Source organism: Corticium candelabrum, chromosome 8, assembly GCF_963422355.1.
Source record: "Corticium candelabrum chromosome 8, ooCorCand1.1, whole genome shotgun sequence".
NCBI classification, from domain to species: domain Eukaryota; kingdom Metazoa; phylum Porifera; class Homoscleromorpha; order Homosclerophorida; family Plakinidae; genus Corticium; species Corticium candelabrum.
In genome coordinates this window covers 1,092,344-1,109,737 of record NC_085092.1, presented here as the reverse complement: position 1 = coordinate 1,109,737, position 17,394 = coordinate 1,092,344, and the positions used below count along the sequence as shown (strand labels likewise).

General features: G+C 42.2%; 7 protein-coding genes across 7 annotated transcripts; 6 read left to right on the top strand and 1 right to left on the bottom strand.

Moving 5' to 3' along the window:
* Nucleotides 1–15: 15 nt before the first annotated feature.
* Nucleotides 16–3,090, top strand: LOC134183303 (XK-related protein 7-like). Its single transcript, XM_062650797.1, has 2 exons — nt 16–210; nt 1,671–3,090. Exons 1-2 carry the CDS (start codon nt 16–18, stop codon nt 2,964–2,966), a joined length of 1,491 nt encoding a protein of 496 aa, XP_062506781.1. The 3' UTR covers nt 2,967–3,090.
* Nucleotides 3,091–3,731: 641 nt separating this feature from the next.
* Nucleotides 3,732–4,726, top strand: LOC134183516 (uncharacterized). The gene has a single exon (XM_062651075.1). The coding sequence runs from the start codon at nt 3,762–3,764 to the stop codon at nt 4,659–4,661; it is 900 nt and encodes a 299-aa protein (XP_062507059.1). The 5' UTR covers nt 3,732–3,761; the 3' UTR covers nt 4,662–4,726.
* A 2,175-nt stretch (nt 4,727–6,901) lies between these two features.
* Nucleotides 6,902–8,148, top strand: LOC134183258 (uncharacterized). The gene has a single exon (XM_062650751.1). The coding sequence runs from the start codon at nt 6,992–6,994 to the stop codon at nt 7,331–7,333; it is 342 nt and encodes a 113-aa protein (XP_062506735.1). The 5' UTR covers nt 6,902–6,991; the 3' UTR covers nt 7,334–8,148.
* LOC134183633 (uncharacterized) lies at nt 7,541–9,081 on the top strand. Its single transcript, XM_062651217.1, has 3 exons — nt 7,541–7,714; nt 7,756–7,902; nt 8,284–9,081. Exons 1-3 carry the CDS (start codon nt 7,541–7,543, stop codon nt 8,914–8,916), a joined length of 954 nt encoding a protein of 317 aa, XP_062507201.1. The 3' UTR covers nt 8,917–9,081.
* A 1,160-nt stretch (nt 9,082–10,241) lies between these two features.
* Nucleotides 10,242–11,238, top strand: LOC134183630 (uncharacterized). The gene has a single exon (XM_062651213.1). It carries the CDS (start codon nt 10,248–10,250, stop codon nt 10,848–10,850), a length of 603 nt encoding a protein of 200 aa, XP_062507197.1. The 5' UTR covers nt 10,242–10,247; the 3' UTR covers nt 10,851–11,238.
* Nucleotides 11,239–12,626: 1,388 nt separating this feature from the next.
* On the bottom strand, nt 12,627–14,491 carry LOC134183632 (uncharacterized). Its single transcript, XM_062651216.1, has 4 exons — nt 14,378–14,491; nt 13,249–13,814; nt 12,967–13,067; nt 12,627–12,898 (listed from the first exon to the last, which is right to left on the bottom strand). Exons 1-4 carry the CDS (start codon nt 14,489–14,491, stop codon nt 12,627–12,629), a joined length of 1,053 nt encoding a protein of 350 aa, XP_062507200.1.
* A 26-nt stretch (nt 14,492–14,517) lies between these two features.
* Nucleotides 14,518–15,629, top strand: LOC134183660 (uncharacterized). The gene has a single exon (XM_062651247.1). The coding sequence runs from the start codon at nt 14,645–14,647 to the stop codon at nt 15,605–15,607; it is 963 nt and encodes a 320-aa protein (XP_062507231.1). The 5' UTR covers nt 14,518–14,644; the 3' UTR covers nt 15,608–15,629.
* Nucleotides 15,630–17,394: the final 1,765 nt, after the last annotated feature.

Below are 17,394 nucleotides of genomic sequence, written 5' to 3'. Positions count from 1 at the left end.
GCGTGGAAGCCACTCATGAGCTCGCTGGGGGAGGAGGAAAACATGTCCATTTCTGGTGTGGGCGACGAAGTTGATGGAGGATTTCGTGTCGTTACTTCTGCTGCAGTGTCAACCGAGACGCCGGACGTCGCACCTCCAGGAGATGCTCATCGAATGTCAATACAGAGTTGCAGTCTCACCTTCGATGACTACAATAAATTTTATGAGAAGGTAGGGTCCACTAGGGAGTAGGCTAGGAATATTTTCAAAAACCGTCAGCTTGGTTGGAGGTAGACAGTGAAGTGTAATGCAAATGAAAATGGGTCATTACGTACATGTTCTATTTGTAGATACAATAATGTTGTTATTTACGTAAAAAATGTCTGGCAAATGTTTAATAATTAATAGTGCGTTGACACGGATGATGAAAGCCTTCTTTCCCAATTTGGAAAGTCTCTTAGCTGCTTCAGTGGTGTTGCTATTACGCATGTGTCCTGTCTCTCATTAGTGGGTGTGTTCTACTACACAATAGACAAGCTCTCATGGGCTGTAGCTTCTCCAGTTCAGGAGGTCCAGCGATACCACCACTAGCTGGCTGCATGCATTCACACTTACATTGATGATATTTATATTGTCCCTAGAGAAGTCTCTACTTCTTAGTTATTTTCTAGTGTTTTTGAATCAGACTGCTGGCTGCTTCAATGGAAACGCACCTATAGTCTATTGTCAGTCAATGAAACTTGTTTTCAAGGTCTTGTTGAAAAGCGTTTGGTGTGACTTCTTGAAATAATGTCAATCATAAATTGGGAGTTTTCATATTAAATGAACGAAAGCTTCGGACGCCATGACTAAACTGCAGTATAGGGGATACTTTTCATTTTGTGAGTGCTTTGTTAACAGGAAATTTGGATATAACTAAAGCAACTTTATTTGGAAGTATTGTATATTCTGTTTTTAATACTTGACTGTTGTGTGTGTGTATGTGTGTGTGTGTGTGTGTGTGTGTGTGTGTGTGTGTGTGTGTGTGTGTGTGTGTGTGTGTGTATGTGTGTGTGCATGTGTGTGTGTGTGTGTGCACGTGTGTGTGTGTGTGTGTGTGTGTGTGTGTGTGTGTGTGTGTGTGTGTGTGTGTATGTGTGCACACCTACGCACGTGTGCTTGTGTGTGTGTGTGTGTGTGTGTGTGTGTGTGTGTGTGTGTGTGTATGTGTGTGTGTGTGTGTGCACGTGTGTGTGTGTGTGTGTGTGTGTGTGTGTGTGTGTGTGTGTGTGTGTGTGTGTGTATGTCCAGTGTGTGCATCTGGCTGCCATGTATTTTTGTGTTTTACTGAAACTTTAATGCATCTGCTTACTACTAGTCTCCTATTTTTCTATTTGTGAGACTCCTTTCTTTTTCTGAATAGGTATAATCAGATCAAGGTCTTCAAAACATTAACTGTACAGTACATGTATGTAATTATATTAAATAGTTATAGCACTGTATCCATTGAATTTGAACAATCATTAGCATTGGGGATTTATCAAACCGTAGTGCTACATCATTACGAAACAGAGAGAGTTTTCTTTGCGTAATTTTATTGTTTGCTATTGATGCAAAGCCACACACAAGTCAGAATAACATAAGGCTACGTAGACTTGTGATGTCAGTATTTATGCAGTTGCATGAACAATGGTCTAAACAATCTTCCATAGGTTGGCAAATTTGACTACTTTGTCTTGGTCTTCTCCATCTGTTCTTACGCTGCAGATGTCAGCACAGATCTATGGGTTGCTTCTAAGTACTCCGAAAAAGGCCATGTTTGGTGGTTTGCTCTCACTCTTTCCCTTGTGCTAGTGCCCTCTGTTGTCATGCAACTTGTGTCATTTGCTTGGTTCTTGGAGGACGACGTACCACTCACCTGGTGGGAAATCATACTGCACATTGTGCAGCTGGGTCCCATCTTGAGGTATGTTAAAGCATTCGTCTTGGGTGTACAAGACAGACGGACGTTGTCATACGCTCAGATGAGAGATGCAAGTATGATTCGACTTTTGGAAGCCTTCTTCGAGTCTGCACCTCAGCTGGTACTCCAGCTGTACATCATGGCATCAGAGAATGAGGCTGATGCTATCACAGTGATCTCAGTTTGTCTCTCACTGATCTCACTGTCATGGGCAATTGGTGCATATGCAAAGGCATTGCGAGCTGTGAGATTAGACAGGCAAGGCCTCAGCTTGAGAGGCGTCTGGATTCAGTGCATTTGGCGAACAGGGATGGCCATGTCACGAGTTGTTGCTCTTGCTTTGTTTGCAACAGCGTACAAGGCGTGGCTGTTTCTTGCTGTCTGCTTTCATTGGTTGATCATGACTGGATGGCTGATCGCTCAAAAGACTGAATTCTGCCCTGGAGGTTCTCATCTCGAATGGACGTTTGACGGCATGGTGGCTGTTGTGCTGATCTTCTGCTTCTTCAATACAAAAGACGGAAAGATCAGGAACCGTGTGATCGCCTATTATATCCTTATGTTGGTTGAGAATTCAGTCTTGATATATTTATGGTATGTTAATTGGGACGAAGACGTGTGGTACAACATTCCAGCATTAGCAGCTGTTTGGGGAGGCTTCATTCTTGGTTTAGTGTTCATGTTTATCTATTATCGTTTCTTTCATCCAACAGTGGCTGTTGACAACAAATGCAAACCAAAGAGTAAAAGAGAGTTAAATTACGTTATTAGTAGTGATGACTATGTACTTGAAAGAAGCAATAATGGTGACATACAATCTACAATATCGAGGACAGAAATATTTGTGTCAACCGGTGGATGTGACACAATAGATGGACGTGAAGCAAGGAGACGATCAAGTCAGCAGCGTCTGTTGCTTTCAGTTCCTCCTATCATGAAGAGACACCGGTTTCCTCCCGAGCTTAGTAAACCAGCAGCTACGAAATGGTCCAGTGGCACTCTACCCGTGCCTCACACAATTGAACAGCCGGTAACTTCAGTTTGATTTCTAGTCTATTTTCTATATTTTATTTATATGTATACGGATACAGATTGTACTGCTGTATGATTTTGTACTGAGAAACTCTAGTCTACATTAGAGTTTGATTGTGCATGCGCATATGTAAAAAGGCCCGCCCCTGCTTGTCTACTTGTGCTATTGAAATCAGTGGCGGATCAAGGATTTCTGAGTAGGCGTGGCTTTAATTAACTAGTTGCAAAACAAACAATACTTTTGTTGCAACAGGTTGGTCAGGTTTGTTGCAACAACTTTTCTTGTCCTCTTTAGGGTAAGATCTAAGGTAGTCTTCTCGTGTTCAAAGTTGTGCAATGAGTAGTACTAAAGCGTGAGAGCCATGGTTGGCACGGGCTGCAAGCGGGGCGGGACACGCTCCCATGTATCTGGATCATTTGTTGCAGACGTCTAGCACGTGCGACAGACTCGTAAATCTACAACCATTTAGCTATTTTGAGATGATTATGACGCACTTTGGTAGAGCGTACAAGAATGTACTGGCTATCGGCAAATCTTAGGCATCACCAGTGCTGCATCACGATCAGATGAGTCACTGTTATTGCAAATTAATTAATTATTGGCATCATCAGCGCGTAGACATGGTGATAACTTTCTAGCCATGTCTAGATGCAAAATTGTTATCGGGTTCCACAATTTGAGCACGGTGTGCGAAAGCAAATAGATAATGCCAGTGACTAATTGCAGATAATGGAATTAAGTATTTTCGAAATTGCATATAGATTGTGGGGCGTTGCATGCTGGCTTAGCCTTCTTCAGTCTACGACCATGTCAGAAAGTCAAGACCACCGCACGGTCTTACTCCTCGGTAGGACAGGAAATGGAAAGTCAACCTGCGCCAATGTCATCGCTGGTTGTGACAGTGACGATCCGGAACAACAACTTTTTAGGGAGAGCGAAACCGCGGTTAGTGAAACCAAAGACATTCACGAAAAGACGATTAGAATCGAGTGGAGAAGACAAACCTATCACGTGACCATAGTCGATACAATTGGTATTGGAGACACTGCCTTGCCAAAAGAAGAAGTGCTAAAATCTTTATCTACAATCTGCTCCAAATATAAAGGCGGCTTGAGCAGCGTCTTCTTTTTGGTTAAAGGCAGAATGACAAAAGAAGAAGCTGATGCGTTGGATATCATTTGCAAGGTACTTTTCACTCCACAAATCTGTACTGTGACGACATTGATTCGAACCAATTTTCCCGGATTCATGATGCCTAATAAAGTTTCTGCTGACATAGCTGCCTTGGAACAAGACGAACCAGGCCGCAAAGTCATGTCAATGGTGAGTAATGTAATTCACATCGACAACCCACCATTGATATACCCACACGGAAAAGAGACGAGGGCACAGTCACGCGAAGCACTACTAGCAAAAATCGTTCTTTCTGAGCAAGTGTACAAACCACCGGAGATAGCTGAAGTGAATAAGCGCATCTCGAATTACCTAGAAGAAACGGCTACTGCAGAAGAGAAAATAGCTAGGATGGAAGCAGAAAGAGTAAAGGCTCAAAAGGAGCTAGAAATAGCTCGCAAGGAAGCAGCTGCTAATGAAGAAAGAGCAAGACTAGCTAGAGAAGAAGCTGACAGGCTTCGGCAAGAGAATGCCTTGCGCAGGCAAAGGATATCACATACTCATCATTCAAGATCAGGTTGCTGCATATCGTAAGAGACAATGCGGGGCAGGGCTAATAACATGATATTATATACATTCATGCATGAGGTGATCGATAATCGCACTTGCGTATCCTGTATGTACACGTATTTCTAGTTACGAGTGCATTCGTGCACATGTGCTATGCTAAAGTTGCAAATAGATTAGCGACTAAACAACCTCGTTTACATGTAAGCTGAGACAGTCTAGTGTATACGTTTAGTGGCGGATGCAGATATAGGCGAGCGCCCGTCTCTTACGGCCTATACACTGGGTCTCATGAAGACTCTTAGAACGACTGCAAATGTGGACAGAGTGGGCTCATGCACATATATATTTCAATTTTTATTATTTCTCATATATTTACAGGTCCTAATCGTGTGTGTGTGTGTGTGTGTGTGTGTGTGTGTGTGTGTGTGTGTGTGTGTGTGTGCGTGTGTACGTGCGTGCGTGCGTGCGTGTGTGTGTGTATTCTATTAATTAATTAAGACAGATATGGGTATACTATGAGCGAGACAAAGCTGAATGCCCTTGCTGGTGTTGCTAGAACGACATCCAACTCAACATGCAGTCTGTTCTGGATGGGTATGCTGTAGAGCAGCCCAGAAGAATGCTGATATCTGACTTGGCAGCCAACAATCGTTTTAACAATTAACGTCATGAATTCTTGGAATTAGACTTAAACCGTTTAGTATTTCCAAACTTGTTTCACATAATCATTCTCTGTGATTATGATACCAATATATTTCTAGTAGTGAAGTTACTGATTTTGAATACATGATCTGTAAGTCTGTATTTAGAACATTTCTTACGTTTACACAAGAAATCTATTTATACTGACGTCATATTAAAATAAACGTTATCACCGTCACCCATCAGCAAATTCTGCATCTGCTACTGAAGTTGTTATCATCAGATAGCTAGAGACAGTTGAAACAAAATGCCACTCTTTTAGTCCTTTCTAACAGCTACAGTGTCTAACACACATCTTTTGTTGATCTATCAGGGTTGTGGGCAAATTGCATGTGTTGAAATTAAGTTGACAATAAATTTGTTTGTAAATTTGAAATCGAGGTAAATAAACTGGTAGCCTATAACTAATTAGTGCAGCAACTGTCTCGCACTATAAGAGTTGGCGCCAACATGTCGAAAGGCAAGTAGTAGAGTACCATACAGTCTACTGAAATCTGTTGCTGATCCAAGACTTCTGAGTAGGCGTGGTTTTAACTACTTAGCTAAAATTGCAAAGCAAACAATACTTTTTTGCTGCAACAGGTTGGTCAACAACCTAATTCTTCTGAGCTATGGGCTTGAATAGAGCTTTATGGTCTGAGTAAGTTCTATAGAGAATTATCATAGCAACAACGTACGGTCCTGCAGCCGTCTTGGATTTCAGTGGCAAACCAAGATGTTTGGCTGAAATAACTTTAGACACTGTGCAATGAGTATTAACTGTGAGAGCTAACAAGCAATATGGTTGGCGCCGAATAGCATAGTAGCACGAGGGAAAGGACGGTCCCCTCCTGGGATGTCGCGTCTATCAGACCAAATCTATAACCCCGAAAGAAGCAACATTTATTTTGAGATGATGGTAAGTTTAGCGCTTAAGATCTACAGTCCAGGGGCAAAACGCTACACACTGCATGTATTCGCGTATAGAGTCAGATCGTTCAGATGATGACTCACTGTATGAGCGTCTTTGGGAAGTATACATCTAGTGGCATCGTCAGCGCGTAGACATAATGAGGCCTTGATAAATCTATACAGTAGCTCAGACGTCTAGATGCAAAATTGTTGCTCCGCAAATTTGAGCAATGAGCGTTAGGCGTGAGCGCCACGTTTTGCTTCTTGATTGTTTTGATATCACGTGATTCTTCCACCTGGTAAGTCCACACTTTATAGCTAGTCACCACTAAAAGTAGCTTTACCAATTACGAAGCAGTCGAAATACTTGACGCCTGCACAACATCGCGTAATATAGTAAAAACACGAAACCTAGAAACAAAGCAGCGTTCTCTAGTCTGACAATTGGCGTTGGAATTGCATGAGTCATGACAAAAAAGATGTAATCCTTGCAAATCAACGCAAATGTTTTCGGAATCTTTGTTTGTTTGTCAGTGCCTCGTGACCAAAGTATGTTATCATTAGAAACAATGGAACATATTTTTAGCCACATGAAACCGAACACACGAATAGAAAGTTATGCAACTTGGTACCCAGTAAACAAGAGTAGGCGTGATCAACTGTTGAGACGACATTGTGCACGGCTGCATGCGCAGGGCACGTCGGCCACATGGTATAGTTTTACTGTTGCTTGTGTGTAGTGTTTTCTTCGTATAGTCTGGATGCGCATGGCGCTGATAGAGCGAACAGTCGTGTTTATTGGTAGAACGGGTGCCGGAAAGTCGGCGTGTGCCAATACTCTTGCTTCTGACGTTCTCTTTCTCGAGAGCGACCAGTCTGTAAGCGAGACGAAGTTTATCGACACCCGCACGGTCGACGTCGATGGAGCAAAAGGCCGGTATCGCATCAAAGTCGTTGACACAATAGGAATCGGAGACACAGATCTGAAACACGAGGACGTACTCCGCCGTCTGGCTGTTGCTTGCTACGAATGTCGGGAAGGAATCAACGCTGTCTTCTTCGTCACCGGAGGAAGATTTACTCAAGAAGAAGCAGACGCGTGAGACATCATTTGGAAGGTGCTCTTCAATCCTAAAGTTATCGAGCACACCACCATCGTTCGCACAAGATTTCCAAAGTTCAGAGATTCCGACGCCATAAAGAACGATTGCGATAAGTTGAGAATTCAAAAAGGTGCGGGAAGCAGAATAATTGAACACGTCAAAAGGATCATCCACGTCGATAATCCACCTCAAGAATATCCAGGTTGGATGGAAACGAGAGCAAAATCACGAGACATTTTAGTGAATCATCTCGCCGGTTGTGAAGCTGTTTGCAAACCTCCGGAGCTGGATGAAGTCAACGAGCGCATTGCCGAGCAAGTCGAGAAGAAACAAGCTTCAGACAGTAGATTAGAGAAATTGGAAAAGAAATTAGCGAGGCACGTGAGCAGCTAGAAGAGACGAGAGTGCAGCTGCGCTTACAGCTTGCACAAGAAAAAGAGAGATCGGCTGAGGCTGAACTACGACTAGAACAGGAGATGAACGATATTCTTATGAAGCGAGCAAGACAAAAGGAACAGAAACAAGATACAGACATAGTAGGGACAGTCGTGAAAGCTGCTGGAGATTGGGTTGTAAACAGTATTCGCAGTTGTAGTCTTATGTGACGTTAATTCTTGTTTATGTAATACGTGTACGTGGAGATAGTGATTTTAAATATGGTTTGTATAAAAGACTACATAACTATTCGTTTTGTTGAATTAGACCTTTTCACGGCTGCTGCATGTGCCATTTAATTACAATAACTACCTTACCTTTAATGCTTCTTTCTGGTATGTTCACATCTACTTGGTCATTGTATTGGTCAATGTAGTAGACATTGTCACAATCTAAGTGAAAGTACGCGATCAAATGTTAATTGTTAACATCTTATTAAATCAATCGAATTAGCATTTATGTCTTCAAACCAGACAATACATGCATATCTGATAGCTTTCCTAGGGAGTCGTTAGAGTAAGCACTTTCAGTCTGTGGCGACGGCCGAGAAGAAAAGGCAGAACAACCGGCGCACGGTCGTGCTGATCGATAGGACGGGAAATGGGAAGTCAACCTGCGCCAATGTCATTGCGGGTTGTAACAGTGACGATCCCGAACAACAGCTCTTCAGAGAGAGCGATACAGCCGCTAGTGAAACGAAAGTCATTATTCAGAAGAAGATACGTGTCACGTGGAATAAAACCGTATACGATTTGAACATAGTTGACACAATTGGGCTCGAAGATACCTCATTGTCTGAAGAGCAAGTGCTGAAACGTCTAGCAAAAGTTTGTCATACGTGCAAGGAAGGATTGAATGCTGTCCTTTTTATAGTCAAAGGTAGACTGACAAAGGAAGAAGCTGACGCATGGGATATCATTTGGAAAGTTATTTTCACTCCAGAAATCTGTAACTGGACGACAGTGATCCGAACCAATTTTCCCGCATTCATGAAACCTGAGAGGGTTTCTGCTGATATGGCTGCTCTGAAAAAAGACGAACCAGGCGACAGAGTCATGTCAATAGTGAAGAAAGTACTGCACATTGACAATCCATCGCTAATTTACCCATACGCACAGAAACACGTGCCTAGTCACGAGATACGCTGATAGCAAAAATTGCTCTCTCTGACCAAGTTTACAAACCGGTAGAGTTAGATCAAGTAAATGAGTGCATCTCGACTCACATGGAAAAACAGTCTGAAGCAGACAAGAAAATAGAAAACCTGAAGGCGGATTACGCAAAGGAACGAAACGAATTAGAGAAAGCTCGCATTCAAGCAGCGGCTAGCGAAGAAAAGGCAAGATCAGCTAGAGCTGAAGCTGACACGCTCCGCGAAATGAATGCAGTGCTTCAAAAACGAGGCATACCTCGCAAAAAACGTTGTATCATACAGTAAAGCACGATGCCCTGGCATTTATATGCATGCATTAGAGAGACTATGCGTGTGTATTGATGTACGTGTATTGTTAATGATAATTTATGCATTACAACAACTTGATGTTTGCACTACAAATAGATTGCAGTTTCTAAAGTACAAAATCTAGTATACGAGTTGCTATAGTATATAGCTGCACAACTGCACGATATTGTCGCTGTTTCAGAAGCTAGTCTCACATACTATGCAGAACAGATTCTGGCCTCGAACTTCCAGACCAGAAAGCGCGTGCAGTCAAATCGATACTAAAATGATTTCGGAAATATTTATCAAAAGCAATGGTAAATAGTCCAACAGCGTAGAATCGTTTTACCTAGTTCAATAATGACACGGAAAGATATCGTAATTTTGCATTACACAAACATAACATTTGTAAATGCCATAATATCTCACGAACGAAAAAGAGTCGTCTGCCGTGTTTGCGGCGACATCTTGGTGAGCAGCATGGAACGACGACTCTTTTTGGTTCTTTGGCAGAACGTTAGCTAGTCTAACCGCTCATCTAGAACGACTAGAACGAGAAGTAAACAAGCTCCTAATGAAGCGAGCAAGAGCACCGGAACAGAAGCAAGATAAAGACATAGTAGGGACAGTCGTGCTGGAGATAGGGTTGCAGACAAAATTCAAAGTTGTAATCTTATGTGAGCTCGATTGTCTTTACAATAGTCGTACCTACATGTGTAGATAGTTGTTAGGTCTGATTAAACAGAGCCTATAATTTAATAAGCTACATGCTATTTTAAAACTTAGACCAAGATGCTTCTTTACCGTTTTGCATGCCTACTAAGATACGAAACTATACATTGTTCTTTTTAGTATGTTGTAGTAGATTTTTGTCATCGTTTCTGTCAATGGTCAAAAGTATTATTATAATGTATATGAAAGCAGACAACCTCATGCTAATTATGTACATTCCACCAATAAATTACCATTTAGAATGTATAGATATCATCAGACAGCTTTTATAGAGAGTTGCTCTGTAAGTGTTTTCAATCTACGTCAATGGAAGAGAAGGCACAGAACGATTCAGGCAACCGGCGCACGGTCTTACTCATAGGTAGGACGGGTAATGGAAAGTCGACCTGTGCCAATGTCGTTGCGGGTTGTTACAGTGACGATCCCGAACAACAGCTCTTCAGAGAGAGCGATACTGCCGTTAGTGAAACGAAGGACATTCACAAGGAGACGACGAGCGTTACGTGGAAGGATAAAACATACGATTTGAACATAGTCGATACAATTGGGCTCGGAGATACCTCGTTGTCTGAAGAGCTAGTGCTGAAACGTCTAGCGACCGTTTGTCATACGTGCAAGGAAGGCTTGAACGCTGTCTTCTTTGTAGTCAAAGGCAGACTGACAAAGGAAGAAGCCGACACGTGGGATATTATTTGGAAAGTTCTCTTTACTGCAGAAATCTGCAAATGGACGACACTGATCAGAACCAATTTTCCCACATTCATGATACCCGAGCGAGTTTCTGCTGATGAAGCTGCTCTGAAACAAGACGAACCAGGCCGCAGAGTCACGTCAATGGTGAAGAGCGTCATTCACATCGACAACCCACCGTTGATTTACACACACGGACGAGAAGCACGCGCCAAGTGACCAGATACGCTGATAGCAAAAATTGCTCTCTCTGACCAAAGTATGCAAGCCGCCGGAGCTAGATAATGTGAATAAGCAGATCTCGGGTTACATGGCAGAACAGTCTGATGCAGAAAGAAATAGAAAAGCTGATGGAGGATTACGCAAAGGAACGAGACGAATTAGAAAAAGCTCGAATTCAAGCAGCGGTTAGCGAAGAAAAAGCAAGATCAGCTAGAGCCGAAGCTGACATGCTCCGTCAAATGAATGCTGTGTTCAAAGAACAACAAGCTGGTCATACATCTGGACCTTGCACAATATTGTAAGAGACAATGCATGCACTTGCATGCGTTGTACATGACATTTTGTATTTGAAAGATTACTTGTTTTGTTTGTATTATAAGCGTTGCAACAGACTATTGCATGCTTGGTATATATACAAATATATATGTATACTAGTGAGTAGAGTACAATTGCAAGTAACGTACAAACTGCATGTTGTCACCGTCAGATGGATACTATAGCTGCTCAAACCAAATCGCCTCTGTTTCACAAGCTTTGAAGACTAGATGAACAAGTTCAAGATAAAGGTATGCTAGATGCATTTCGCTGTATAAATATAAACAAAACCAAATTTCGCGTGAGGAAGCAAATTACGCAAAAATTCAGATAATAGAATTAAGTATTTTAAATAACATCAGATAGATTAAAGGGCGTTGCTGACATACGCTCTTTCATTGTACCGGTCGACGATGTCAAAATGTGTTTCAAGAAATCGGTCATACTCCTCGGTATGACGGGAAATGGAAAGTCAACCTGCAGTCTGTTCTGTATGGGTTTGGTGTAAAGCATTCCAGAAGAATGCTGATATCTGACTTGGCAGCCGACAATCGTTTTAAGAATTAGCGTCATGTATTCCTAGAATTAGACTTAAAACGCTTAGTATTCCCAAACTTGTTTCACATGATCATTTTCTGTGATTATGATACCAATGTATTTCTAGCAGTGAAGTTACTGATTTTGAATAGGTGATCTCTACGTCTGTATGTAAAACCTTTCCTACTTTTACACAAGAAATCCATTCATAGTGACATCATATTAAAATAAACGTTATCACCGTCACCATTCAGTCAATCCTGCATCCGCCACTAAAGTTGTTATCATCAGATAGCTAGAGACAGTCTAAACAAAGTGTCGCCGTTTACAGTCTTTTTTAACAGCTACAAAGGTCTAACACACGTTCTTTGTTGATCTATCAGAGTTGTGGGCCAATTGCATGTGTTGAAATTAAGTTGACAATAAATTTGTTTGTAAATTTAAATTTGAGGTGTATAAACTGGTAGCCTATAACTAATTAGTGCAGGAACTGTTTCTTACTATAGGAGTTAGCGCCAACATGTCGAAATGCAAGTAGTAGAGTACCATACAGTCTATTGAATCAGTTGTTGATTCAGGACTTCTGAGTAGGCGTGGTTTTAACTGCTTAGCTAAAATTGCAAAGCAAACAATCTTTTTTTGTTGCAACAGGTTGGTCAACCACGTAATTCTTCTGAGCCATGGGCTTAAGTAGAGCTTTAGTGTCTGAGTAAGTTCTATAGAGTTAGCATAGCAACAACGTACGCTGTATAAGAACGAAGGAAGGGACGTTCTCCTTCTGGGATGTCGCAGGCGTCTATCAGACCAATCTACAACGCTGAAGGAAGCAACATATAGTTTGAGATGATAGCAAGTCTAGCGCTTAAGATCTACAGTCCAGGGGCAAAACGCTACTCACTCAGACTGTATGTATTCGTGTCTCTAGAGAGTCAGATCGTTCAGATGATGACTCACTGTATGAGCGTCATTGGAAGGTACACAGCAAGTGGCATCGTCAGCGCGTACATAACGAGGCCTTGATAACAAACTTGAGCATCGAGCGTTAGGCGTGAGCGGCACGTTTCGCTTCTTGATTGTTTTGATATCACGTGATTCTTGTTGCACCGGTAAGTCCACACTTTGCGTAGCTACAGTAGTAACCACTAATTGAAGTAGCGCTATACCGATTACGAAACAGTCGAAATACTTGACGTCTGCACAAAATTGCGTAATATAGTAAAAACACAAAACCTAGAAACAAAGCAGCGTTCTATAGTCTGACATTTGGCGTTGGAATTCCTCTTGCATGCTTGAGTTATGACGATAAAGATGTAATCCTTGCACATCAACGCAAATTTCTTCGGACTTTTGGTTTGTCCGTGTCTGCTGACCAAAGAATCTTATCGTTAGAAAACAATGAAACATATTTTTAGCCACATGAGACAGAACACACGAAATAGAAAATGATGCAACTTGGGAACCACAAGAGTGGGCGTGGTCAACTGTTGAGACTAACGTATACATTTTGCACAGCAGCAAGCGCAGGGCACGTCGGCCACGTAACTGTTTTACTGCTGCTTGTTGTAGTGTTCCAGAAGCTTTCTTCATTGCATAGTCTGGGCGCTGATGGAGCGAACAGTTGTGTCTATTGGTAGAACGGGTGCTTGAAAGTCGGCGTGTGCCAACACTCTTGCTCCTAGCGTTCTCTTTCCCGAGAGCGACCAGTCGGTAAGCGAGACGAAGTTCATCGACACCCACGCGATCGACGTCGACAGAGCAACTGGCCGGTATCGTATAAAAATCGTAGACACAATAGAAATGGGAGACACAGATCTGAAACACGAGAACGTACTGCGCCGTCTGGCTGTTGCTTGCTACGAATGTCGAGAAGAAATCAACGCTGTCTTCTTCGTCACCGAAGGAAGGTTTACTCAAGAAGAAGCAGACGCGTGGGACATCATTTGGAAGGTGCTCTTCAATCCTAAAGTTATCGATCACACCACCATCGTTCGCACAAGATTTGCAAAGTTCAAAGATCCCGATGTCGTAAAGAACGATTGCGATAAGTTGAGAGTTCAAAAAGTTGCGGGAAACAGAATAATGGAAAACGTCATAAAGTCGATAATCCACCTCAAGAATATCCAGGTTGGATGGAAACGAGAGCAAATCACGTGACGTTTTAGTAAATCATCTCGCCGGTTGTGAAGCTGTTTACAAACCTCCGGAGCTGGATGAAGTCAACGAGCGCATTGCCGAGCAAGTCGAGAAGAAACAAGCTTCAGACAGTAGATTAGAGAAAATGGAAAAGAAATTAGCGAGGCACGTGAGCAGTTAGAAGAGACGAGAGTGCAGCTGCGCTTACAGCTTGCACAAGAAAAAGAGAGATCGGCTGAGGTTAAACTACGACTAGAACGGGAGATGAACGAGATTCTTATGAAGCGAGCAAAAGCACCGGAAAACAAGCAAGATACAGACATAGTAGGGACAGCCGTGAGAGCTGCTGGAGATTGGGTTGTAAACAGTATTCGCAGTTGTACTCTTATGTGACGTTAATTCTTGTTTATGTAATACGTGTACGCGGAGATAGTGGCTTCATATATGGTTTGTTTAGAAGACTATACATAACTATTCGTTTTGTTGAATTGGATCTCTTAACGGTTACTGCATGTGTGCCATTTAATTACAATAACTACCTTACCTTTAATGCTTCTTTCTGGTATGTTCACATCTACTTTGTCATCGTATTGTTTAATGTAGTATACATTATCATAATTTATGTGAGTGTACATTGCCAATGTAGTAGACATTATCATAATTTATGTGAGCGTACACGATCAAATGTTAATTATTAACACCTTAAACCAATCGAATTAGCATTTATGTTTTCAAACTAGACAATACATGTATATATTATAGCTTTCTTAGGGAGTCGTTAGAGTAAGCACTTTCAGTCTGTGGCAATGGCCGAGCAGCAAAGTCAGGACAACCGGCGCACGGTCGTGCTGATCGGTAGGACTGGAAATGGGAAGTCAACCTGCGCCAATGTCATTGCGGGTTGTTACAGTGACGATCCCGAACAACAGCTCTTCAGAGAGAGCGAGACAGTCGCTAGCAAAACCAAAGACATTCACCAAGATATGATTAAAATCGAGTGGGAAGGAAAAACTTATGACGTGACCATAGTCGATACAGTTGGGCTCGGAGATACCTCGTTGTCTGAAGAGCAAGTGCTGAAACGTCTAGCAAAAGTTTGTTATACGTGCAAGGAAGGATTGAACGCTGTCTTCTTTGTAGTTAAAGATAGACTGACAAAGGAAGAAGCCGACACGTGGGATATTATTTGGAAAGTTCTCTTTACTGCAGAAATCTGCAAATGGACGACACTGATCAGAACCAATTTTCCCACATTCATGATACCCGAGCGAGTTTCTGCTGATATGACTGCTTTGAAACAAGACGAACCAGGCCGCAGAGTCACGTCAATGGTGACCAGCGTCATTCACATCGACAACCCACCGTTGATTTACCCATACGGACGAGCAGCACGCGCCAAGTCACGAGAGACGCTGCTAGCAAAAATTGCTCTCTCTGACCAAGTATACAAGCCGCCGGAGCTAGATGATGTAAATAAGCGGATCTCGCGTTACATGGAAGAACAGGCTGATGCAGAAAAGAAAATAGAAAAGTTGTTGAAGGATTTGGAAAAGGAGCGAGACGAACTCGAAAAAGCTCGAATCCAAGTAGCGGTTAGCGAAGAAAGAGCAAGATCAGCTAGAGCAGAAGCTGAAGAGCTCCGTCAAAGAAATGCTGTGCTCAGAGAACGACGAAGCCAACAAGTCGAGATGCTCCGTGAAATAAATGCTCAATCCTACAGACAACGATACGATCCTTATACAATAGACTTGAGGTGCACAATTATGTAAGAAACAATGCATGCACTTGCAAGCGTCGTACATGAAATTTTGTATTTAAAATAGTACGTGTGTTGTTTGTTTTCTAAGCGTTGCGAAAGACTATTGCATGCTTGCCGTACACACACACACACACACACACACACACACACACACACACACACACACACACACACACACACACACACACACACACACTCAGTGTACAAACTGCATGTTGTCGCTGTCAGATAGATACTATAGCTGCTCACTCAGCGTTTAAACAAATCGCCTCTGTTTCACAAGCTTTCAATATTAGATAAAGGGCGTGGAAAACAAGTTTAAGATAAATGTATGCTAGATGCATTTGCTGTATAAATATAAACAAAAACCAAATTTCGCGTGCGAAAGCCAATTACGCAAATAATCAGATAATCGACTTAGGTATTTTAAATAACATCAGATAGATTAAAGAGCGTTGCTGGCATAAGATCTTCAAGTATACTGGTCAATGATGTCAAAAAGCGTTCCAAGAAACCGAATCACGGTCTTTCTCCTCGGTAGGACGGGAAATGGAAAGTCAACCTGCGCCGATGTCATCACTGGTTGTGATAGTGACGATCCGGAACAACAACTTTTAGGGAGAGCAAAACTGGGCCTAGCGAAACCAAAGACATTCACGAAGAGACGATTAAAATCGAGTGGAGAAGACAAACCTATCACGTGACCATAGTCGATACAATTGGTATTGGAGACACTGTCTTGCCAAAAGAAGAAGTACTAAAATCTTTATCAAAAATCTGCTCCAAATACAAAGACGGCTTCAACCGCGTCTTCTTTTTGGTCAAAAATAGAATGGAAAAAGAAGAAGCCGATGCGTTGAATATCATTTGCAAGGTACTTTTCACTCCACAAATCTGTACTGTGACGACATTGATTCGAACCAATTTTCCCGGATTCATGATACCTGATAAAGTTTCTGCCGACACAGCTGCCTTAAAACAAGACGAACGAGAGCGCAAAGTCATGTCAATGGTGAGTAATGTAATTCACATCGACAACCCATCATTGATTTACCCACACAGAAGAGACGAGGGCAAAGTCACACGAAGCACTACTAGCAAGAATCGTTCTTTCTGAGCAAGTGTACAAACCACCGCAGTTAGTTGAAGTGATTAGGCGCCCTTCGAGTTAACTAGAAGAAACGGCTACTGCAGAAGAGAAAATAGCTAGGATGGAAGCAGAAAGAGTAAAGGCTCAATAGGAGCTAGAAAGAGCTCGCAGGGAAGCAGCGACTAATGAAGAAAGAGCAAGACGAGCTAGAGAAGAAGCTGAAAGGCTTCGGCAAGGGAATGCCTTGCGCAGGCAAAGGATATCACATACTCATCGTTCAAGATCAGGTCGCTGCATATCGTAAGAGAAAATGGGAGGCACGGCTAATAACACGATATTACAGTATATACACTCGTGCACGAGGTGATCGATAATTGCACTTGCGTATCTTGTATGTACACGTATCTAAGCTTGTATTTCTATTTACGAATGTATTCGTGTACATGTGTTATGCTAAAGTTGCAAATAGATTAGCGACTATACAACCTCGTTTACATGCAAGTTGAGACAGTCTAGTGTACACGTTTAGTGGCGGATGCAAGCATAGGCGAACGTCGATCTCTTACGGCCTATACACTGAGTCTCATGCAGACTCTTAAAACGACTTCAAATGTGGACAGAGTGGGCTCATGCATGTGTGTGTGTGTGTGTGTGTGTGTGTGTGTGTGTGTGTGGTGCAACAGCTTAGTTGGTTAGAGAGTGCATTT

Coding starts and splice junctions, on each gene's coding strand:
- LOC134183303 (XM_062650797.1), top strand. CDS start 16: ATGAGCTCGCTGGGGGAGGAGGAAAACATGTCCATTTCTGGTGTGGGC. Junction 211..1,670: donor ACAATAAATTTTATGAGAAG/GTAGGGTCCACT, acceptor AATCTTCCATAG/GTTGGCAAATTTGACTACTT.
- LOC134183516 (XM_062651075.1), top strand. CDS start 3,762: ATGTCAGAAAGTCAAGACCACCGCACGGTCTTACTCCTCGGTAGGACA.
- LOC134183258 (XM_062650751.1), top strand. CDS start 6,992: ATGCGCATGGCGCTGATAGAGCGAACAGTCGTGTTTATTGGTAGAACG.
- LOC134183633 (XM_062651217.1), top strand. CDS start 7,541: ATGGAAACGAGAGCAAAATCACGAGACATTTTAGTGAATCATCTCGCC. Junction 7,715..7,755: donor AAAAGAAATTAGCGAGGCAC/GTGAGCAGCTAG, acceptor CTGCGCTTACAG/CTTGCACAAGAAAAAGAGAG. Junction 7,903..8,283: donor TGAAAGCTGCTGGAGATTGG/GTTGTAAACAGT, acceptor GGGAGTCGTTAG/AGTAAGCACTTTCAGTCTGT.
- LOC134183630 (XM_062651213.1), top strand. CDS start 10,248: ATGGAAGAGAAGGCACAGAACGATTCAGGCAACCGGCGCACGGTCTTA.
- LOC134183632 (XM_062651216.1), bottom strand. CDS start 14,491: ATGTCTACTACATTGGCAATGTACACTCACATAAATTATGATAATGTA. Junction 13,815..14,377: donor AAAGAAGCATTAAAGGTAAG/GTAGTTATTGTA, acceptor GATATTCTTGAG/GTGGATTATCGACTTTATGA. Junction 12,899..12,966: donor GAGGAATTCCAACGCCAAAT/GTCAGACTATAG, acceptor AATTTTGTGCAG/ACGTCAAGTATTTCGACTGT.
- LOC134183660 (XM_062651247.1), top strand. CDS start 14,645: ATGGCCGAGCAGCAAAGTCAGGACAACCGGCGCACGGTCGTGCTGATC.